This window comes from Nanorana parkeri, unplaced genomic scaffold, assembly GCF_000935625.1.
Source record: "Nanorana parkeri isolate BGI_ZX_2015 unplaced genomic scaffold, ASM93562v1 scaffold1005, whole genome shotgun sequence".
In the NCBI taxonomy this organism is placed as follows: Eukaryota; Metazoa; Chordata; class Amphibia; order Anura; family Dicroglossidae; genus Nanorana; species Nanorana parkeri.
In genome coordinates this window covers 133,766-158,421 of record NW_017307273.1, presented here as the reverse complement: position 1 = coordinate 158,421, position 24,656 = coordinate 133,766, and the positions used below count along the sequence as shown (strand labels likewise).

Below are 24,656 nucleotides of genomic sequence, written 5' to 3'. Positions count from 1 at the left end.
TTTGAGATGGTAGTCAATGATCAGTTACTCTTTTATGTAACTCAAGTTATAATTTACGCTATGTAATCTTAAGAATGCCTTTAAAAGAGAACTATGGGTAACCTTTTTATCCCATAGCTCTCTTAAGGGTCACGCGAGGACATATACTAGCTGTGGTGAATACCTGGTGGCCCTTAGACTCTGCCCCTTTATCACACCCTAGGCATTTGTGCAGTCATTCTGGTCCCTGTCCTTCCTGTCTCCTGAGCCTCTGGTGTCACTCTGTCTTCCATCAGTCCTTTTCTGTCCCAAAAACCCAAGAGCCTTGGTTACCTCTTTAGCTAATGATACCAAGACCTGGAATTACCGGTAAAGAATGGGCTATTCAGATATATGGCAAATGTGGCCTGACATATGGATAGCAAATGTGCTTTATAATTATGCAAACTGATAATTTGGTGCTCCATAACCTAATTGTTGAAAGGCATTTTTCTGTTTCAGCAGGGCCATAAAGAAACCCTTTTCAACTCTTTTTAGATGCCTTAGAATGCCAATTAGGAGCCAGCCTCAAATCTTGTTTTGGCACATACATCCATAGCCATACTCCAAAATCTTGTAGAAAGCCAGCATAGAGGCTGTTATAGCACCAAGGGATTGGGGGTCCATAATAATGGCCATGGTCTTGGAATGGGATATCCAACAAGCTCATATAGGTGTGGTGGTCAGGTGTCCACAAACGTTTGGCCATATAGTGTATCAGAAATTGAGCAGACAAAAATATGGTGTGCAAGCAGTAAGGTTACACTTCTTAGCTTTAGGCATGCTTTCCTTCACCTAGAGAATGGACTACCATTGTTTCTGCAGCACAGTGCTCACCATTGCATTTCCAGGTACTGTGTTTGAGTTTGGCTGTGGTTTCCCACAAGTGCATACTTATGAGATGTGATGGTATCATATGTTAAACAGCCTCACACAAAGAGCAGGAAGTATCCTCTTGCTAGAGAACAGACACCAAAATGAATGTAAAAGCCCCATTCCCCATAAAGCATCTCAAATGTTTACTGCTGTGTCCCCAGTCACTTCTTGTGTGGTCACTGACTGACACGGACTAAAGTTGCAGCTAAATCTTCCCATGGATTTTCAAGTTCAAACCCAAACAAACTCAAAATATAACTAAAAACACAAAAGTTTTAGCTTAGGTTTCACTTTTCAATGTATGGACCCACAAATACATGGGTACATAGGTGGAGAATTCAACCAATAGAAGGAAGAAAACCTCCATAAACAGTACCCTATACCCACAATTTGTCCAATGGATGGCAAAAATACCCAATAAAGCATGGTCCAAGTTGCTCCAACAGAAAAAAAAATACCTTCCTGATCACTGAAGGCAATTGGATACAATGCATTAAAATGAACTGCAAAGTATGAAAAATGCACAAAAATGTGTGTTATTAAAAATGTATGTGAATGTAATCACAGAATTGTCAATGGCCCTAAGGCTATGTTCACACCATGTCCGGACCAAATCTGCACACGCAGTGCGTTTTGCCTCGAATTGTGTTAAAAATGGGCTTACGTGTGCAGTCCAGCGTGTTTCCATGCATTCCAGACCAAAAAATGAGACAAGTAGTATTTTTTTTTTTCGTTTGGACCGGAATGGACTGTGCTGGTGTGAACAGAGCCCAGAAATATCATAGGGATACTTTTTTTGGCCCAGGAACAAAAACTGTTCTCGTCTGGATATGGTGCAAACAAGCTATTAATTTCTGAGATCAAGAGGCACTTAAGATATGTAAATAAACCAAAGCATATTGGGGTTCATTTACTAAAGGAATAAAAGATGTTCACTTTGTAAAATGAGTTTACTGAATGAGGTTTTTTGCACATAACAGAAAATTGCATCATACTTACCCGTAATTTTCTATTCCTGGCACCAAACCACAGCAGCATACATATGGTATAATGTTACCATGTCGGCACCGGTAAAACAGAAAATTGTATTATACTTACACCTAGTTTTCCTTTTCTGGTACCAATCCATGGCAGCATACTACCCCGAGTATCAAGGGAATGCAGAAATATTGTCTAAAGGCAGCAAAGATAGAGCCGGATTTCCATTCATGATATATTACCTGGTAAGTGATTAAATATCTTACCTTTTTTAGTTGATCCTCCTTCAGCTTTGTAAACCAAAATGATATCAAATGTACTGCAAACATTTTTGAAAAATATAATCCCTCGAACAATGAGAAAGACTAGTCTGTAGAAATAATATGTTCTGATGAAGTCTCAGCCGGGAGTGTCTACAACCAACTCATACTGCTAGAGTGACAAAAAAGTGGAGGCAAAGGCTGCAATGATTCACTATTGCTCAATCATTAACACTTTGTTCATGGGTAGGGTTTATTGCTTGGGATATAGATATTGATTAAACTGAGTGTTACAACATTTGTCTCCACTACATTTATAACTAGTTTCTTATAGCAGGAGATGAAATGCAACATTATCAAACATATAGATGTCAGGCTACACGAGAAGCATTTATTACTGCTGTTTGAGGGCCGATTCACACTTTAGCAATTTATTATATGTCATGTCAATGAGTGCTTGTTAACGTGCATTGCATAACGGCAGCCCATTTATTATGAACGGGCTGTCAATATACCATAATAGATCAAAAAACGCACGACTCTCTTTAAGCCACACAGTACACCACAACACGTGTGTTGTACTCTACTGATCAGTGCGTTAGAGGGGCATTCACAAAGAATGGAGCTGCAACACACTGCACATAGAGCAGGTGCATTACCGAAACATATGTGTTTTACTGCATGTTGCTGCAATGCTCAAGTGTGAATGGGCCCTTAAAAAACAAAAAAAACCTGTCATGAGTGAACAAAATGACTGCTATTGCTGACCTCTCCTTCTGAAAATGCTACTTGCCGAACTGTATGCCTTCTATATGTCTGAACCTGACCTCATTAAAGAGAGAAGGAATTTTGACTTTTTCCTGGATTTCCCATTGAAGACAGACAGGAAACTAGAATTATAAGGGCCAGAATGCCAGCCCACATTCTCATATTTATTTTTATGACTGCCATTACATCAGTTACGAGGATCTTTTTCTAAAGAAAAATGAATACGTGATGGGATCATTTCCAAATAACTTTCATACAGAGTTTATGAGAGATTACAGGCTCCAAGAGAAATTTCCACTCTGTGATTTCTAAACCATCACTGGCATGAAAAGCTCTGGTGTGGTTATGCCCTAGGAACTAAGGAAGTCCAATCACCATTGATTTTAACAACTCTACACAAGTAGCTGCTCCAATATAGTTGAGAAGATGGTACACGCAGAAATCACAGGACTGCAGACTAGGGGTCATCCCCTCAAGGGCAATTAAAGTCCACCATATAGGTAGATATTATGGCATATAGCAGTCACACAGTTCCCCTATAGGAAAACAACCTCTAGCAGTGGACCATCATTGTGTGTCAGCTTCTCATTTTTTATTCATCTGATCCTCTGTTCATCTTGCAAAAAAATATATGAAACCTTGAGCTCCCAGTTACAACTTCATATCTCCTAATGCGCACTGAACAATGGATGTGCATATTGGGAAAAGATGATCTTCCAGGAGTATGAGGTCCTCTCCCACCATGCATTGCCACCTTTGACACTAAACTCAGGAATTGAATCTTAAAAATGCATTCAAGTACCTGAACTATGAAAAAATGTATCTTATTTGTATCACTCAGCTGTAGATCGTCAAATCATCTCTGAATTGGAATGGTCAGCAATGGCAGCTCCCATGATTCTCTCAAGACAGGTTTCTTTTAAGCAGTGCCCTCCTAGGTGTGACACAGACACTGCTATCACATTTAACTGGTTGTGCGTTACTGTTTACTTCTAAATGATTGTACCATATCCAGAGCAAACACTCCACTCTATTAGATGATGGAATTATACCACCAGTACACCCAAACTGAGGGAAATGAACAGGAGTGTGTCAGATTAAAAAAACAAAACAAAAAAAAAAAAGATGTTAATATCTTAGCTAAAATTAATACATTAAAATTGGACAAAATGTCACTATTTCTGCATAGAAAGTTTTACTAAATACACATGGAAGTTACTAACCTAGCCAATCTTGTAGACTGATAAACAATACATCATTATTAGCAGCTTTAGAATTTGTATGTGATAGACAAACAGATATACAGGATAAAACAATGGCCCAAATACTGTGCACTCCGGTTGACATACCGAGGCTGATTTACTAAAGGAATTTAGAATGCTCACAAAATAAATTGTGTGATTATTCACTTCAATCATCCAATCACGTGCAGATAAAATAAGTAAACAGGGATTTTCTTTTCACATGGTCAGATAATTGCAGTGAATGTTCACACAATTTATTGTGTGAACATTCTCGAATCCTTTAGTAAATTAACATCACAATGTAAGTCTGACAATTCTTTGAAATGGCTATGAAGGAATGCAGAACACACTCATCCTTGTAATGCAAGACGAAGACAGACTAGCCTTTGTGCTCACGTATGATCTATTGAACCGTATACATAAACACAAGGTCTAATCAAATGCCTATGTCTAGCTTAGAGGACAAAGTACAAGGAAATGATTACACTGACTCAATGCCACAAACTAAATCTAGCATTTAGCAATAAAACATCATTATATTACATATGTGGACTATAAGCACTTAGATCATGCAATTTAAGGATGTATGTTTCCTACAAACATGTGGACATTAATTGTGTTTTGGAAAAAAAGTTTTTTTTAAAAATATGTACACCTTTAAAAACTTTACATTTGTACTTGCCCTCCACCCCCCAGCAGGTCCATACTTGCATCCTCCAAAGACAGCATCTCCCATGATGTATACAGTCAGACCAGTAAAAATCTTGTGTCAGACTATCGGCACCTGTGCACCATTAGGTATGAATAGGATTCTGCTTCTGGTAAATAGGTCTATGGGATATTAGTGTGCGGGAAGCCCAGCACTAGATTTACTGCAAGTGGGCCAGAGCCTATGGAGGAGGTAGGTGAGAACCTGTTTAGCAGCAGATCCAGATGTGTGTATTAATGAGCCTACGGAGGGGGACTGGGTGAATTTAGGATTAAAGTGCACATATACTTTAAAACATTATTTCTTTTGTCCAAGCCAAAATAAAACTTTAGATGCACTTCAGTGACAATGCTGCTTGGTACTAAAAACACCTAAAAGCTGAACTCCAATTTCCAAAACAATGGCACCATCCTGTTCTGTCCTTGCGGTGCAGACATTCCCCTATCTAAGGCCCCATTCACACTGAGCGACATGGACATTGCATGTTTTTCTGCGCAATTTCGTGCTGAACGGCTTTGAGCTACATTGCGCGATATTGAGCGACAATGCACATTTTACATAACGCGTTTTTTGGGCGGGACTTCGTCGCTGCTACATTGGGCTGTAACCAAACAGCGATGTGACATCATTCTTTCCTTACATTTTGCAGTGCAAAAGTGACCCTTCTGTCACGCAATATCCCCGATAATGCGCAATTTCGCGCGACACCATTGAGTCTATTTGGGGCCGAATCGCGCAACATCCGCCGAAAAAAGGGTCATGTACAAGCGACAAGCTTCAGCGACGAGCTACAGGCGGCATTGAGCTGTGAACAGCTCCATTGGAATGAATTGGACAAGCTACATAGAGCGATATCGCGCGGAAATATGCGCGATTTCGCGGAGGAAATCACATGATAAACCGCTCAGTATGAATGGGGCCTAAAGTTTTTTGGCTGCATACCTTAATTTTAGCAGTCACATAAACTGTTCAAGCCTCTCTCACTATACACAGGATCAGACCTCGAATGGGGGGCATCATACTCCTTATCACTACTATGCAACCTTTTCTTCTGCTGAGACTTTAGCTCCTTTATCCCTATATAACATGTGTTGCTCTAAGAGTAGGCATGAACTTGTGTAAACTTGTCAGCCACGCTGCAGGGGAGGAAGCTGGGTGAAAATTAGTGAAATGCAGCGGGAAGTGGCAGACTATTTAGGCTGAAAATGGCTCAGGGTCTTGCTGGGGGGAAAGGAATAATCTTTAAAGTGAAGACATAAAAAAGGTAGACAGCATGGCCTACACCAGGGGTAGGCAAACTACAGCCCTCCAGTTGTGGTGATACTACAAATCCCATCATCGATCTGTCTCTGGGAGTCATGCCTGTGGCTGTCAGAGACTTGCAATGCCTTATGGAAATTGTAAATGCACCACAGCTGAAGGACCAGAGTTTGGCGACTCCTTCCCCACACTTTTACAGGCATGAAGAAAGAAACAGGAATTCTTCTTTAAAAATCAAGACATCTAAAAGGTGCCCATACACCTTACGACCATCGCAAGACTTTTGTCTTGCGATGGTCGTATGCTCTGATACTTGTAGCCAAAAATGCAGAGCAGCAGATGACCAACAGGGTCAGTTCCCAGCAACAGTGCGACTCCCACATTGATGGGAATTTGCACTTTTCTTTTTTTTTTTTTAAATGGTGATCAATCCATTCCGGGTGTATTTTTGGCCTTCATCCTCACATGCATCATTATGTACAAAGAATATTGCTTTAATAATTAAGAACAAAACAATTAGAAAAACATTTTTAAAGACAGACAGATGTAGAATTTAAAGTCATAGTGAAACATGAGGTTACTTGATGATCATGTTATAAAAAAATCCTGCAAGGCTTTGATATACAGTCTTTTATTTCACTGGATAAAAAAATAAAAAATGTGTTTAACGAGCACTATTTCTTTTTTCTTGTCGTTTTAAATAATATGTCAGTATCATAGGATGTTCCTCCATTAGGGTTTCCATGGCCGTTCTGGCGATTCAACCATTCTTGTTCAAGCTGTTTCAGCATGCTTGGTGTAAGGAGTCCGTCCTTAACTAACCTGGAGGTGAGGGGCCCACTCTGTATTTCTGAGCCTAATAGAGTGTGCCTACCTCCCCTGTCTCTCCTTAGTCCAGTTCTTGGAGTGACGTTTAGACTTGTCTCATTCGGTGGTACAGTGCCCGCCATCACAGCTTCTGATGCTCTGATGAGGTTAGTAATGTTATAAACGCCTTTCTGAATAATTTCATCCAGCTGTTTTTGTATGGATCTTACCATAGTAGCATGTGGAAACATATCCAGAAACCGGTAACTAGTAAAGTGGGGGGGAAAGAATAACAATGTTACATGGTAAAAGTATGAAATCAAACATTAAAGATCAACAAATTTCCAGGATTGCAAGGTTATGTAGCGGTGTTATTATTATTTTTACTACTACTACTACTACTACTACTACTACTACTACTACTACTACTACTACTACAAGTACAACCAGGGATGTAACATTATCTACACAGACATACAAATAATAAGAAACCTAACTACTGCACACTTCCAGGTATAATTTATCACAATTATATCACTCTTTAATAGACATAAATTTATTGGTTCAGAAAAACGGTACAGGCAGAACGTGGAAACTACTGCTGACATGTCCAATGCTAGCTCCCTGGATGTCATGATTACATCTGTGAACTGCTTTAATCGTTTTGCGGATGCATATACAAAACTACTACCGCACAGAACTGTTGTATATTGTTATTATTGAGTGTTTCTTTTTTGCTTTTTATCCCCCACCCTCGCCCCCCCAAAAAAGCACAACACGATAGGAATCCTGTATGCAATATTAGCAATGCCTCATATTTTTTTTTATATTTACCCCATTATCCTAACAATACAATATTCTCCATCAACATGAGCATTTGTACTTGGATTACTTAAAAAAAAATAAAAAAATAGAGAGGAATTTAAAAACCATTCAGGAAAACTTTTGAACTTAGAATAATCATTCTGACACGAGGGCTGGTGATCAGGGAGAGCAATAAATGTCAATCCCTCAGTGCTTAGGCCCAGAGTTTGGCTGTTAGAACTGTCACTGTCAGAGGGGAGGAGGTAAAATGCTTTTATATACTAAGAAATGTTTGGCAGTGATGCTGGCTGCAATGGAGGAAGGAGTGGTGGGAGAGAGTTGGCAACGTAAATATAACTGGATGAGGAGACGGCCTTTACAGTGCCTCTGTCCTGCATGGGCAAGCTGTCAGTGTCTCCTTTAAGTTTCCTTTGCTATTCACAGTAAAGTAAAAGGTACACTAAAGTACCCTCACCCCAGCAACATATACTCACTCACCTTTCCATGCTCCTGCCACAGCTCACTGGCAAAAAAAAGAAAAAAAACTACCAGCACACGATAACCCCTCCTACTACGACCATGCCACAGTTTTGTAGAAAAGCAGTACCAAGAGAATGATCAAAAACACAAGAGGTTGGGACGTGTATCCCTCGGTCAACTCTAAGAAAATAATTTTTTACAGTCAGTACAAATCCTATATTTTTTCTTGACCATTAAGGGGTACAGGAAGTTTTTCTCATGGGATATCTAAAAGCATTCCAACTGTGAGGTGGGCAACACAGCAAACAGCCAGGTGCAAGAAAAAAAAACAACAGAGAACTGGAGACCTTGAAAGGCAAGGGTGTAAGACTTGAATGATGGTCTGTCTCCATCTGCAGAGAATCAAGGAGCTAGTGCACCCTTCAGGGGTTCATCAGGGATAACAAAAACAAATATTGTCTTTCTGAAAGAAGCAGTGGCAGAGACCACATCCAAACAAATAATGGAGGAAATTTTCTTTTTGGTGAAATGGAGCTGAACAGTGAGACAGAACAACAATGTACTAGTTGAGGTGAAAGCAAAAACTGCATTAGGCAAGAAGGAAGTGCTTGCCCTCAACACTACCTTGTACAAAACCATAAAGGGTTCCTTGGAGTATAAAGCCACCGGTTCAGACACTTGACTTGCAGAGGTGAAGGCTACATTAAAAAAAAAAAACCCTTGTGGGTGAGAGTAGAGAAAGGAATGTCTCTGATGGGTCCAAAAGGTGGTTTCCGAAGCGCAAAGAAAACCAGATTCAGGTCCCACAGAGCTACTGGGGAACCCAGGGAGCTACATGGGAGAACTCGCTATACAAATGTCTTAATCAATGCGTGAGAGGCCTAGGGTCTCTGAAACAGGATAGAAAAGGCAGCAACCTGATGTGTTGATAGTGCTGGGAGCCAGATGCTGGTCCAGACCCAGTTTCAGGAAGGCGAGCATTTGACTAACAGAGAAACTCCTGGGATGGAAGCCCAAAGACTCACGCCAAGTGAAGTATGCCTTCCATGTCTGATGATAAATCATGCAGGAAGTAGAACCTCGAGGATCGTAGTACTCAAACTCTCAGAGAGAAATGGAAGCAGATACTTATCCATCATGCCAACCATCAGAGATGGTTATTCTGCAGCAGGACAAAAACCCCAAACATACAGCCAATGTCATTAAGAACTATTTTCAGCATGAAGAACAAGGAGTCCTGGAAGTGATGGTTTGGCCCCCACAGAGCCCTGATCTCAACATCGAGTCTGTTTGGGATTACATGAAGAGACAGAAGCATTTGAGGCAGCCAACATCCACAGAAGATCTGTGCTTAGTTCTCCAAGATGTTTGAAACAACCTACCTGCCGAGTGCCTTCAAAAACTGTGTGCAAGTGTACCTAGAAGAATTTATGCTGTTTTGAAGGCAAAGGGTGGTCACACCAAATATTGATTGATTTGGATTTCTCTTCTGTTCATTTACTTCCCATTTTCTTAATTGATAAAAATAAACTATTAACACTTTTATTTCTGAAAGCATTCTTACTTTACAGCATTTTTTCACACCTGCCTAAATCTTTTGCACAGTTCTGTACATGGCCGACAAGTCTGATATACCTCTCTTGCCACAGCGAGACTTCTGATTGATGTATGCCACCACTGTGGCTTTGTCCAACTGGAACCAGTTTGGAAGTCTCTCCAAAAGCATGGCCCAACCCTCCAGAGACAGCCAAATTGTCTGAAGTTCCAGGATGTTAACTGGGAGAGGAGCCCCTGACCACCAAGTCCACTGTACCAACAAGGTGCCAAGCACTTCTCCCAGCCCAACAGGCTGGCATTCATTGTGAGGGTCCTCCAAAAGCTGGGAAGGAAGGAGTCCTGACTCCAGAGCTGGATTCCTGAGTGAACAAATCCAGGGACAACTTGGTCCTTGTCAAAAAAACAAATTGGTCTTTCCAGAGGCCGTATCGACTTCTCCCACAACAACAGAATGTTAGGATACTCATGTCTGAAGTTGAAACTGGGCAAATGGAACTGCCTCAAGAGGAGGCTAGGACACTCATGCAACAGCGACTGGAGAGTTCAAATCTGAGAAAGGAGAATCTGAAGTTTCTCCTACAGGTATACACCTAGAGCTGAAACAGTTATTCGATTAAGTCGATTAAAATCGACGATGGAAAACGTTGTCAACGTTTTCCATCGTCGATTACCCCTCAATCATCTTGTATACCATCCCAAAAAATGTGCTGCAATTATTGTGTATGCTAACGTTATTACTAAGGATGCACAGAAATCTCTTCCATTGAAACATTTTGGCCCAAAAATGTCACTTTTGGCAAATTGCCGAAAGTACCATAACGGCTGAAAATGCAGCTGAAAATTCAGTGCATTTTTAGCTTCTCCCCTCCTTACTGGGCGCCAGTCTGTGTGCCTTATGTGCGTTCAGTGGGGAGGAGAGAAGCTTTCAGGAGGCAGGGCGGGCGGTGACAGCTGTCACAATGCTGAGCAGCACGGCTTTCCTTAAGTCATTATTACATAGGGCTTTTCTCTCGCACCTCCTGTGTCTTGATAAAAAGTGGTGAGTGCAGGAGAGTTCTGTGATCTGTCACAGTAAGTAGAGCTCTCCTCTCCCAACCACCCGATTTGCATACTGCGACAGCCGATTCATGTTGGAGAGCGGTATACACTCATTGATCAGCTGGCCGCTGAGTGTTTGTAAATAACTGAGCACATATTGCTTACTGTGTCCCAGTTATGAATAAATGGGAAGTGATCTACATCACCTCCTGTTCATTCATGATTGTGGTCATAGTAACTTACACAATCTCCACAGTTTATGAATGAACAGGAACACGCAGTATAGAGACTTCCTGTTCATTCATAACAGGGGCTGCAGAAAAAGAGATTGTCCTCTAAAGGGAAATATCAGGGGTCTGTTTAGAGCCCCCCAGCACTAAAGTAAAAAGAATAAAAATAAATGTAGAATAATTAAAAAATAACTTAATTTTTTTTTAACAGGTTGGGGGAAAAAAAACTGTCAGTTTCAGTTTTGACCTGACAAATTTTTTATTTTCAGTTTCGGTCTCAAAATTCTATTTCGGTGCATCCCTAGTTGTTACATGTTGCTGCTGCTGACTCATTTTACTCAGCAATATGTTCTGTTGTAGATACATCCTACCTCATATCTTGTCAAGGTGGACATGACAAATGTAAATCGCATTATGTCTTTTGTTTTTCTAATTCATTGCTGTAAAAATGCTGTTGTTGGAAGACTGAGAAAAATGGAAAAGCTTTGTTTTTTTAAACAAAATTGATCTGATAAAAAAAAAAGAAAGAATCAGACCATCGCTGAGGCTGATGGCTCAAAAGCTGGTAGGGATGTTCTTCTGAAACTGCTGGAGAGGGTGCAGGAGTGCTCGAGACCTCAGCAGAAAGGGCAAAAGACCCATCCACACCCAGTGGAGCTAAACAGGAACCTAAGGACTGAATAGACTCCAAGAGCAGAGGGCAACATGACTCCAGGCTGCAGACATTAACACTCTCATTAGGCGTCAGCAGCATCGAACCAATAGTAGAAAGTATGATGATCCCCCCCATTTCTCTTGGGTTTGTTAATCCCAACTCTGATGGTGTAACTGTGAGGGAACTCACCTTAACCACAAATAGAGATCCAAGATATCATGAACAGCTTCTAGATGCATTAGATCCTTTATGGTTTTTGGAGCGCTAACAGGCCAGGACACATGTTTAGAGATCCATAGAAAAGTCAGAGGCTCGTTCCTGCTGAACTGTCGAGCGAACTAAAAAAGCATAAGAAAATAAAAAGTATTATAATGACACCATTAGAAAATACATTTGCAGCTGGTATTTTAGATGTGGTGCATTACTGCGTGTTGAAATTCCTGTGTACTACAAAAAGTAATCACAAGGAAACTCTGCTGAAACATGCAGAATCCCCTTCCTATACAACCCTCACTGCTACACTGCCACACTGTGCTGTTTGGGTGGCCCTATACAACCCAACTGCTGAAAGTGATTAAAATCATTCAAGTATTGTTTCAAATAATAAGTTCCTGTTTAGGTCAACTGAATTTCTGTAGGGTGATATTAGTGCTTCCACACGTTGGTAATGCTCCTCAACACAACCTTTTTCTATGAAGCACCTTCTTTAACTATTGGTCAAGTTATGGAAAAAAACCTAGGTGAGTCTTGGGGGGCACGGTGACGTGACCAAAGACAGGCAGCGGTCTGACAGCCTGTTAGTCTTTGCTTGAAAGCTTCCTGTCTGTGGCTAGTCCAAGTCAAGCTGAACACATCTATGATGCTGTCAGAGACCAGTGTTCTAAGTTGCTGGATCCAAAAACCTGGCTGGGCTACCTGGAAGAATAATTTCTGTATGAGACAGAATGGAGTCATGTTTCAAAAGTTCATTCTTACAGTAAGAAAAGTGCACTATGGGGGTTTAAAATGTCTGAAGTTGAAGCTAAAGTTTAATCTGCTTATAGTTTGCCTTGCCTGGTTCCTCTGCTCCCCTTCATCAAAATGCAAACAAATAAAAACCAAAACAAAAAAAAACCAAAATCAAACCTTTCTATTTTCATTGCATATTTTATATAGCTTCCTCCCAAAAGTCCTCAGCCCTGATGCAAGCAGTGGGCTGGCTCTTTGGAGGAGTTATGCAAATATCAAAATGCCTTGATGGGTGGGATATCAGCCTGGAGAACTAGGTGTTCCTAGTCAGGCTGCATTTGCAAGCAGACTGCCCTAGGTAATGCCCACAAGTGCTGCTGAGCCTGCACGACTGAAATAACTGATAAATAAAATAGGGCTGGTAATAATTAAAAATGTCCTGTTCGATTAATCTAATTTTTTTTTAATCGATTAATTTCGATTAATTATAACACACATACAAATCCAACTACATTGGCCTATACACATACAGCACGGCAATAAAGTAATAAAATGAACTAGGATCACACTAATCCAGCACGTTATTAATCTCACGTGCCCCACTCCCGGGAGATACACACCTTTTTACCGGAAAGGTTTAATCTGCTCAATCGAGCAGATTAAACCTTTCCCTGGGATCGTTTTTTTTTTTTTCCTTTTCTGACATCGGGAGCCGCGGCCCGACCGTCAGTCAGAAAAGAAAAGGTATACGAATGCATAGCTAGATTCCTATTGGCTATTTCACTTTGCAATAGCTCCCAGCCCCCCCTAACCCCCTCTCCGCGGATGGGGGGGACAGGGCACCTCCCTGAAATGAGAGGGACACCTCCCTGAAATTGCTTATTTCAGGTTAAACCTTTCCGGTAAAAAGGTGTGTCTCTCCCGGGCGGCCGGGAGAGTTAGGATGTGTACTCAACGGCCCAAGTAGCTCCATCAGGTGACGAAGGGAAGGGGGAGGAGTCCAGTGACGTCACGGACATCGACATCACCGGACTCCTCCCCCTTCCCTTCGTTAGCCGACAGAGCCACTTGTGGAAGGGGGGAGGAGTCCGGTGACGTCGATGTCCGTGACGTCACCGGATCTCTGACGGAAGACCCGGAAGCCGGTGGAGAGGTGAGTACGGAGCCAAAGAACTTTGATCGATCAAAATAATTTTAATCGATCAAAAAAATTAACGATTAATCGAGGGATTAATCGTTAATTTCCGCAGCCCTAAAATAAAAAGGGGAGAGACAGTCCGGCTGGGGAGGAAAAGGCTTCTAACGCACACTGAAAAACTTAAAGTGTGCCGTAAAATCAGTGCAAGCATTTTCAATACAGAAGAGGAGCCTGTACAACTGTGAAAGATGGAAGGTACGGCTTGATTTCAGCTTTAGAAGAACTCTGTATATATCATCTGTAGCAACCAAATAGGTTACAGTCTTACACTAGCGCAGGTTACAAAATCGCAATCTCCTTTTCAAAAAGCAACTTGGACACACTTCAATCATGCAGATTTACAAAATCATGCTCAAACTTCAAAAGCAGGTGAACTAAGATATGAACAGTGAGGGACATGTGCCATTTTTGAAGGAGCCCACTCACCTTTAGCAGCGAAGTGCACACAAAGGGCAGATTGCGATTTATTGGAGCAGTGCAGAACACATATCGTGCCCTTAGGTTTAATGGTATGTGCTGGATCATGTCAGCTACATATTTGAAGTCCTCAATATTACACACAAAATAAAGTCCATCAACCTGAGACAGACTTACAAAGATGTCCTACAAGAAAAAGAGACATGAAGGGAGATTGTAAATGCTATTCTGCAAACAAAACAAAAAAGATAGCTAAGCATGATGCACGATGTATACATTGCTACACCATATAAGGTAAAAATTTTATACAAATATTGTATGATAGCCACCTCACATGTAGGACCATCTAAGCCACAGCCCTCTGACATTACATAGACATGGCTTGAAAATCCTAATTCCAGAGATACTCACTATAAGATTTGACAGAGTGGCGTCAGGCAGGTGATAAGCAAACATCTCTATCTGTTCAGCAGTGGGGTGTAGTCCAGCAGCCTGGAGGATATAAAAAAAATATTATTAAACTGTACAAGATGAGGGATAATGCACACTATAATGCATACCTGTGACATGCATCATTACAGGGCACAGTAGTGATGTTGGGGTACACTCCTTGCTATTCTGGGAGTGTCTTATTACTTTTTTTGCTGGCCTGGCTACGGTGCCCCTCCCATCCCTGCATGACCTTTTATGTAGCAGCCAGGAAGGAGTGAAGGGAATACTATAGAGTGTTTGCTGGGACTGCAAACATCACATCCAAGATGACGGCACCCAGCAGAAGTCCGAGGGCTTTTGGATATCTACATAAGGGAGGGTTTTACATATAAAGAACATGCCTAAATTCGATTAAATGCACATATAATCTTATGGGAAGATTGTTGTTGAAATAAATGGTCTGGAGACAGGGTTTCTGAATCCCAGAGCACTTTTTTTTGGTCCCGAGCAGGTGACGATTTCAGAATTTGCAGTCCACCATAATGTTTTTTACATTTTTTGAGAGAAAAAGATCTAGAGCTTAGAACCTTTGTAGAAATGCAGAAGCATTTTGTTGTAATGTGCTGCTACAGAACACTCCTAAGGTAGCCATACACTGAGAATTTAGGCCAGTTCTTAATGAACCGGCCAAAATTCACACAGTGGGTGCCGCTATTGGAACCCTTTAGGCTAGGATCGAAGGAGACGGTTGGAAAATCTTTGCATGAACAGAGCCGGCAGGCAATGAGCTGCCAGCTCTGTTCAGTTCTTCTGACAGCGGCGGCTGTCAGAATACAAAAGAAACAGCGGGGATTCCTCGATCAAAGCAGTCATAGAATTTTTTTTGTTCAGCCCGCAGGTTGAACGAACAAAATATAACAGTGTATGGCCGGCTTTATTAAAAGGAGAACTATGGGGTCAGTGTTTTTCCCCATAGTTCTCCTTAGCCTAACGGGAGGACACAAACTAGCGTCCTCCCGTTACCCAAAGCTCAGTATATCGCGAGCTACAGCTTGCGGTATACTGAGACACCGCAGCCGGAGCGGATCCCGACGTAGATGGCGGGATCCACCCAGCTGCGTGAGTGACAGCTGGCTCTGCCTATCTAGAGGCAGAGCCAGCTGTACCCGCCCCCTCCCCCGTCCGTTCCGCCAGTCAGCGCTGGCAGATCGGAGCGGGGAGAGGGGAATCCAGCCCCTCCCCCTGTCACGGCAGAGAGCCGTGATAGGATCGAGAGGTGAGCGAACCTGGTATGTGTAAATCACAAGTCTAGATGGGGACGTGCTGAACTCCTGGGCTGGGTGAAAAAAGACAGCATAAAGAGTGCCAAACCTCATAGTGATCCAAAGAAACTTTAATCACTGCATGAAAAAAAAAAAAAAAGCCAACACGTTTGGGGGGGGTACAATTTAAAAAAAAAGGTGTTAAAGAAGAACGCGAGGATTTATTAAAGTTAACCCTTGCAATTGCACTACCCCAGCACCTCGGTTAAGTGCTCGTTTTGGTCTAGGGATGAAACTAAAGAAGATATACTCAACTGATCCTCAGTCCTGCCTGGCTGCTAGACCAGTCCCCACAGACTCTTCTCCCCTGGGCTCCAGTGGTCTAAGGACCTATGACGTTATCACGTCTAATGCAGGTCCATTAGATGCGAGGATGCCGAGAGACATACCACAGGCGGAGCGAAAGCGGGAAGAGAGTCAGTGAGTACGGCAGGACTGATGATCAGGCAAGTATATGGTCTTTATTTTCACTCCTAGACCAAAGCGAGCACTTTAAGGGTTAATTAAAAAAATATATATTTTTATGTTTAAAAATAAAATCATGTTTAAAAGATTTTAATAAAGCAATTATATAATATACATGGAGTCATTAGTGTCTAATAAATATACAGAAATAAACCATCAATAACATGATTTAGGTATGTTAGAACTCATTGCCACAAAATACAGTGTCAGTACATTCTAAATGTTTTGGTGTCCTTTATATATAAAACTATTCTGTCTACCTCCATGCTTCACCTACTCTAAACAGATCACTCCTTGACAGCTTTTTCATTCATGTAGTCCCGGTGAAGGGGGGTTGTTTAGATTCACAAAAACACATTTGCTGGGTTTTTCTAATCATGTGATAAATAATGACATTGGACTTGTTTGGCATTCTTCATACTATGGCTTTCCTTTCCGAATTCTGATTGTGGTTACCCCAGTTTGCACCACTGATTATTGGCATTTCAAGCTCCTCTCCAGTACCCATTCTGAACTCCTGGACTGCCGCTGACAGCTGTTGCTTCCAGAAATAAACCTTGCTGGGACCCTCCAGAACAACCGAGATGGGACAAATAAGTGGAAACCCAGTGCCATTTTACCATGGCACCCGGGACTCAAGTGGATAAAACAGCAGACTGGTTACAGGCGTACAGGCAGTCCCCGGGTTATGAACTAGATGGGGTCTGTAGGTTTGTTCAGAAGTTGAATTTGTATGTTAGTTGAAAGAGGTACATTTTTTAAGCGTAACTCCACCCAAAAAAAATGTTTTTAGTTTTGGATAGCATAGGGAAGGGTTAACCCCCTGTAACGTTTGTTTTGCTGTGTGTGCCCCTGTTCAGAAGATTTCACCTCACTTTCTGTCCCTGTGACAATTGGATTTTGAAAAATTGGGGTTTAGCTTCAGTGGAGACACCTTTTTCCCATGAGAACTCTTACAGGAGTAAATTTCCCTTCCTAGGGGTAGATTTCATCTCACTTCTGGTTGCCCCAAGGACAGGAAGTGAGATTAAATCTTTCTAATGAGAATACAGACAGCAGTAAAAACCTCACAGTGACCTGGAAAAGGTGGGCACCCCTCGTCTGCACGTCTAACAAGAGCCAGTTTCCTGTAATGTACGTACAGCACTACAAACCAGACCCAAAAAGGAGGGCACTCCTTGTCGGCATGAGCATGGTAGCATTACAACTACCCCTGCTCTACAGTAATAGCCTCTGTTTGTAAGTAGGAGTCAGATGTAAGTCGGATGTTGGTAACTCGGGGACTGCCTGTATTTATTACAAATTATCTGACAAAACACGTGTTATCAAAATGAAACGCCTTACCTGGATATCAGTGACTGTCTTGCTGAGGATATCTTTTAGGAGTACTAGATCATCCTGGAACATGGCGGTGACTTCTCCATCCTTATAAATGGAGCTGAACCTGCCAGCTCGGCCGCCTATCTGCAGAGCCTGGGAAGTGGAGATTGTGTTCATCTCTTTCTCTCCTTTCTCGTTCATTGTTGGTTTAATCAAGGAATTGAATATGATCCTTTTAATACTCCTAAAAAATGTTCAGGGGAAAAAAGAAAAACACTAAAATGAAGTAGCACTATTAACTGCCTTCATGTATCAATCTGTACATCTTACCATTGTATACCCCTTAAGGTGGCCATAGACTAGTAGATTTTTAAAAGAACTTTCGTACGAAAGATCTTTTATTCCACTTTCTATTAGTTGATGGGGGTCAAATCAACCTTCAATTTCGACCGAAGTGACGAAAAAAGTCAAAGGGGCAGGATGGGCAATTTTTCTAGACTGAACAGTGGTCTCTGCCAGAATGAAGAATCTTGACGAATGGACACAAGAGGTCTAATTAGGTATATTCACAACCTGGCCAACCATGCTCTAATCAAAAGCCACATGACCATCAGTTAAGTGCCATACAACACTTATGTGTAGAATGTGGTAAGTGTGCAAGTGCTTCCATGTAGCACTTGCATGTATAGGTGGAAATACAATTAAGGCCACAAAATCAGCATTAGTCACCACAGACACACAAGCATAATGTACTTAAAAAGTTTGCCTATCTTGTTCTATTTTTCAGCAAAAGAGCAGAAGTAGCTGAGAATCATACAGGGGAACTACACAATTAACAACTGTATCCTCTTCCTTATGTTTGGGTAATGATTAAAGACAACAGCGTAAAGTCAGTAATTCTATTGAAAGCCAATCAATCACCTGTGCAATTTAGGATGACACTGCCTTTACCCTAAATGCTAACTAAAGCCATCTCCTCCTACTACTCTGTAAATACAACCCTTGCATTCCATTTCTAAATGTCTTCATCACGATACCTCTGACCTACCATGTGTATGCCTAAGATTATCTGGCTTCTGTATGCAACAATATCTTTCACCATGTTGCCCCAGGCCTGAAAAGGGCACCTCTTATTACAGTTGGATATACAGCCCGTTTCTTTGGACTGCAGCATCAGTACCGGTAACTGTGTGATTTAAGCAATAGTTGAAGCAAGAACTTTCAGAGGCCTAAACACTGGCTTAGTATATTACGTGCTGGACAGAGAGGTCCTAGGTTAGAATGTTCATTATAGGTGTGCCAGATAACATCCCTCCCAGCCCATATTATGCCTAAGCTGCATTTGATTCTAGTCTAGAAATAAACTGTGCCCAGACCTCCTAAAACATTCTCTTACAATAAACAATGAAATATTCAAATCAGACTGTGAACACAACACCGTATACACAATAAGACTTATACTCACAAATTTAGCCCCATTCCAATGGCATCTGTGGCAACCAAAATTTTACACGAGTCATTTGGATCATTGAATTTACTTGCTTGTGCAATTTTTGTTCCTGAAAAACATATACAAAAAGTGTATTTAGCACAGGACATAGCGCACAATACATCAACATGCTAAAAAAAAAAAGCATGATTATATAATGGCATGTACATACAAGTCCTACAAATATTTGCTTTAAAATTTTGACACTTCAGTTATACTAATTGAGTTTTTGTTACGATACCAACTGCAAATCATGTGTACCTGGCTCTATTATCTGCAATATATTGGGACAGACATTTCCAGGTAACTGATTTTTTTTGTAATCTTGGACATTTTCCATGCAATGAAAACTTTTACATTGAACTCTCCTCTTGTAAATAAACATTGAGGTGACATCTAACTCTTTAATAATAAGGGGACCTTTGTATATTGATGCAGTAAAGAATAGAACATGGTATTGCATCTTAATGGATGAGCCAAGATATCAGTTTGCTCCCTACAGATGAGGTTATCCATAGATGGGCAAAGGCCTCTACAAAGAATGGGTAGGAACATGAATTTGATCTGTCTACCCCGACCGAAGCAGCACACACAGGCGAACCTCTTTTTGTTTTTCAAGTCACCAGCAACAGTTTTCTGTTCCTGGCCTGTTCTTGCATGTCCTGCTAATGTGGTGATATAGTGAAAATGGAGAAAAACCACTAAATAGGACAGCTGAAATACAGGCAGTCCCCGGGTTACATACAAGATGGGGACTGTAGGTTTGTACTTAAGTGGAATTTGTATGCAAGTTGGAACAGGTACATTTTTTAAGTGTAACTCCAGCCAAAAAAACATTTTTTAGTTTTGGATAGCATAGGGGGAAGGGTCACGTTTGTTTTGCTGTCTGTTCCTGTTGTTCAGAAGATTATAATATAATAAAAAAGTTTTTTTTACTATTTTTTAATTTATTTAACCTTTTTTTAAATTTTTTCGTTTTTTAAATTTTATTTTTTTAAACTTTTTTTAATTTTAATGCTCTGAGCAATAGCCAGCCTGCTATTGGCTATTTCAAATTGAAATAGTCAATAGCAGACTGGCTATTGCACATGCCCACTGTCAATCAGCAGAGGAGGTCCCTGAAGGGTAAAGTTCTCTATCAGGTCCTCCCATGCTGATTGATAGCAGGCAGTGGGCGGGTGCAATAACCAGCTTGCTATTGCATTTTACAATATCCAACAACAGGCTGGGTATAGCTTCAACACAGGCGAGGAGAGCAGCGCGGATTTGAAGGGACACAAAGCCGCTGCAGCCACAGTTCTGTCATACCGGTACATTTAGGAGAACTGTGGACCCCGGTTCGCAAGTCCGGATTGTCCTCAAGTCGGACGTCCGTAACCCGGGGACTACCTGTACATAGGTGTGCCTCCTCCCCAAAAAAATTATAAATGATTTATTCACCTGACCCATATTTCCCACAAAAAAGTCAAAACAACAGAGCTTGGCCAACAGGGATACTGAATAAGCAGAAGGTCACTGCTGAGGTCATCGTCTCTGATCTGCCCTCTAAATAGCAAGCTCTTTTCATTCATTGCCTTGCAGAACATTTGCAGGTAGGAAACCGATTTAATGGTTACATAAATGTAGTACAAAGACCAAGGTAATATAAGAGATGTTAAACATGTTGCAGTCTAGAAGACAATACATGAAAATGATATTCACCTGGAGGTAAACTTCCATATATCACAGCACATTCTAAGCCTCGAGCCTCAATCTGCCGGCTTACAGAGTAGATGTCATTTTTATTGAAGCAGACTATACAGTCCCCAGGGCGCAGGTTATCCAAGGATCCAAGAGCATGATCCAGAATCTTAAGGGGGGTCAGTCTATTATAATTCCGCACCTAAGATAAAACACGTCAAAATCAGCCATGCTTTTTAAATGTAAAATAAGTTTATTCTACTCACTGTAAAATCCTTTTCTTGGAGTCCATTGAGGGAAACAGGAAGCCTAACCTTCATATGCCATACTGCTGCCTGCATGAGGATTGCACAATGGCAAACAAACTGTAGGCCAGCCCAGGATAACCCCTCCTACTACCAGCATGCCCCAGCTTTGTAGTAAAGCAGTACTTAAGAGTATGATCATAAACACAGGGGGGTGGGACCCAAGTCCCTCAATGGACTCCAAGAACAGGATTTTACTGTGAGTACAATAATCCTATTTTCTCTCTCATCCATTAAGGGACACATTAAGTCTTTAAACTTTGGGATGTCCAAAAGCAGTTCAACTAAGGGGTGCAAAAAAGCAAATGCCAACAGGTCCAAGAAAACAACGTGCAATTGGGGACTGTCTGCAGCTTAAAAAGCCATCTGTAGGACCTTACACCCAAAGCCGGCTCTGAAGCATCCTCCTGGAAGAACTTAGAACACAAGTGAACAGAAGACCAGGTGGCAGCCTTGCAAACCTGGGAAAAAGTTGCTTGATGCCAAGAAGCACCTCGCATATCTAGTACAGTGCACCTTAACAGCCAAGGGTGGAAGCTGACCTTGAGTCCATAATGGTCTGCCTAAGCTACCTAAAGATGATGGAACAAGAAGGCAGTGCATTATTTTGGGGTCGGTCCAGAATTACAAAAAGGGAAATCAGTCTTTCTGAAAGAAGCAGTGGCTGAAAGACTCTCATAGCCCAAACCACATACGGACAATAGAGGGAAATTTCCTTTTAGTGAACAGCAGATGGAAAGGAAAAACAATAATCTCCTGATTGAGGTGAGGGGCTGAAACTACATTACGCAAGAAGGAAGTCCTGGGCCTCAACATCACCATGTCTCTATGCAAAACCAGAAAGGGTTCCTTGCAGGGTAAGGCTATGAGTTCAGATATGCACCTCGCACAGGGGATGATACAAAGAAATCTGCCTTGTGGGTGAGAGAAGAGAAAGGGAAGTCTCCAATGGGTGCGATCGGCAGTTTCTGAAGTGCTAAAACAGAATAGAAAGGGCAGAAACTAGACCCTTAATAGTGCTGGGCCCAAATACAGCTACAGAATAAGAGACCCAGCTGCAAGAAAATAGAGAATCTGTCTCACAGAGAAACTCCAGAGGTGGAAGCCCCAAGACGCGCATCAAGCGAAGTATGCCTTATATGTCACCTTGCGAGAAGCAGAATTCCTAGCATTTTGTATCATAGGAATTACAGACTCAGAGATGCCCCTGTCTGTCAGGACCTAGTCTGCAACAGCCTAAAATGTACACAAGGATGGAACGGGAAGTTCTGCTCATGGCAGGATCTGATCTACCTCTCTTTCCACATTGAAACTTGTGGTTGCTTCTTGACAATTGATGTGCACCACCTACAACAACAGAATGTTGCATTGTAGAGGTCTGGAGCGAAAAACTCCCTCAAAAGAGGCTAATATCAGACCTAGAATTTTCATACAAAAGGGGAGAGTCAATGGGAACTTGGCCTGGAAAGTTTGAATCTGAGACCAGATTGTCTGAAGTGTCTTTTGTTAAAGGAACACTCTGTCCTGAGCTGTGTCCAGGAGTAGACCCAAATACCCCAAGCAATGAGTCAGATCCAGCAATGATTTCAGAAGGATTGTGATCCATCTGAATTGCTGTAATGTCTAAGCGGTCAAGTCACGGTGTCTGACAAAGCTTGCAACAACTGTTCCCTCATCAGCAGATGACACAGTATCCCACAATGGGGAGCCCACATGTGGGCAGAAAGGCTATTACTGGGGCCAGCACCTTGGTGAATACTCAAGGTGCAGACCAGAGGCTTAAGGACCAGGGTTAAGAACTGGAATTGTAGGGGCCCCACAGCAAAGACTAAGAATCACAGATGCACTGGAAATATGCAGACATGTAGGTAAGCATCTCTGATGTCAACAGAAGCCATAAAGTCTCCCTGATGAAGGGAGGATATGATAGATTTGGTAGACTACATGTATTTGGTAGACTGATGTATTGAGCTGGTATGAAGAGACACTGTTGCTCAAAGGTATGCGGATCAAATGCTTTTACACAAGGGTTCCACAGTTCAGCACTTTAGCCAGTGTGCTCTACGCATATAAACATATTTCACAACTGAAATATGTCAGTAAACAGTCACAACTGAAACAGTTGTGACTGTTCACCAGCAAACAGTCACAACTGAAATTTATTAACAAGGGATGGAACACAGCAGTGATTAGATCCATTTTAAGGGATTTTGACCAGTCAGACATGGCTTGTAAGTAAGCTTACAGTCAGAATTCGAAGAAGGGCAGGAACCGCCATAGAGAACAGGGCTTCCAACCACGTATTGTTTGGGTCCTTAAGACAGGCGTGTTCTCTATTGAAATGATAAGTTCCAAGCTAATGTGGGGCACTGTAGGATCCAGTGAGAATAGACCACTTCTGCACAAAATCCTTATCAAGCAGATAAAACAACATTAAGAGCCAAAATAGGAGCACACCAGAGAGCTGCAATCAAAGAGATAAAGCTCCAGAATCGATGTAGAGATGAGTCTTAATTGAAGGGAAAATAATAAAATGGTGTCAGCAAAGTCATTCTTTAGCACAACAGAACTGCAGAAACAACGTCCATTCTCCTAGGAAACTAGCAAATAAACTCAGGCATTCTAGTGGATGAAGGTATTATCCTGTGCTGGCCCACAGTTTTGTTTGCCAATATCCCATCCTTCTGTAGGCAGCAGTATAACACAAAAGGTTAAAGAGGAACTTTACCCATATCTTTAAAATAGCAACAAGCAATCCTTTAGAAATGTTTAGTAATGACAATCTACAAACACATACTTCTAGATAATTGCAGGCTTTGTATTCTTTGCATTCTTTGCATACCTTATTTCTCTTTTCTTCCCCAGTCTTCTGACAGTGGCCATTTTAACTAATGGCAGGTTACTAGTTTTCCCTTTACTTCCTTGAATTCTGGCACATGTGACTAGGACATGTGACCATGCACATCATCTCATGGGAGGAAAATGCCTTTCCCTGAGATCATGTGAAATTATAGATACGTTTTTCCACCGATGCACTGCTGATGTAACCTTCTCAGGATGCAATGCTTCAGCACATTACATCATTTATGCCAAAATGGACCAGGAAGTGGATAAACTCTATTTGTAAGTACAGTAAATGAAAAACTTGTTTAATAAATGTAATATGATTTAAAATCAGCATGCACAGCTGCATGCTGATGTGATTTTAAGTGAAAGGGGGTAAAGGTCCACTTTAAAGCCTTTCTGTGTCCCTCAACAGACTAGAAAAAAAAAAATCTAAAAATTAACTAATATATTATAAACACTATTGCTAGACACATTATTGTCTCTCAGAGTAAAACGTCTTATCAGATGTTTCATGCTACCACATAAAGCATTAAAAAAGGTGAATTAATT

At 41.4% G+C, this 24,656-nt stretch overlaps 2 protein-coding genes across 3 annotated transcripts in view; both read right to left on the bottom strand.

Moving 5' to 3' along the window:
* Positions 1 to 2,293, bottom strand: part of LOC108795794 (putative hexokinase HKDC1) — a 32,448-nt gene extending 30,155 nt beyond the window's left edge. For both annotated transcript variants that reach the window (XM_018567097.1, XM_018567098.1), the window contains exon 1: positions 2,139 to 2,293. In XM_018567097.1, the coding sequence (XP_018422599.1) occupies positions 2,139 to 2,201 (63 nt within the window). In that variant the 5' untranslated portion in view covers positions 2,202 to 2,293. The remainder of the gene's footprint in view (positions 1 to 2,138) is intronic.
* Positions 2,294 to 6,787: 4,494 nt separating this feature from the next.
* SUPV3L1 (Suv3 like RNA helicase) overlaps positions 6,788 to 24,656 on the bottom strand; it is a 26,358-nt gene continuing 8,489 nt past the window's right edge. Inside the window, exons 9-15 of the mRNA XM_018567081.1 lie at positions 20,977 to 21,157; positions 19,252 to 19,345; positions 17,811 to 18,030; positions 14,659 to 14,739; positions 14,257 to 14,433; positions 11,874 to 12,022; positions 6,788 to 7,187 (exon numbers count right to left, since the gene is read on the bottom strand). Coding sequence (XP_018422583.1) covers positions 6,788 to 7,187; positions 11,874 to 12,022; positions 14,257 to 14,433; positions 14,659 to 14,739; positions 17,811 to 18,030; positions 19,252 to 19,345; positions 20,977 to 21,157 — 1,302 coding nt within the window. The remainder of the gene's footprint in view (positions 7,188 to 11,873; positions 12,023 to 14,256; positions 14,434 to 14,658; positions 14,740 to 17,810; positions 18,031 to 19,251; positions 19,346 to 20,976; positions 21,158 to 24,656) is intronic.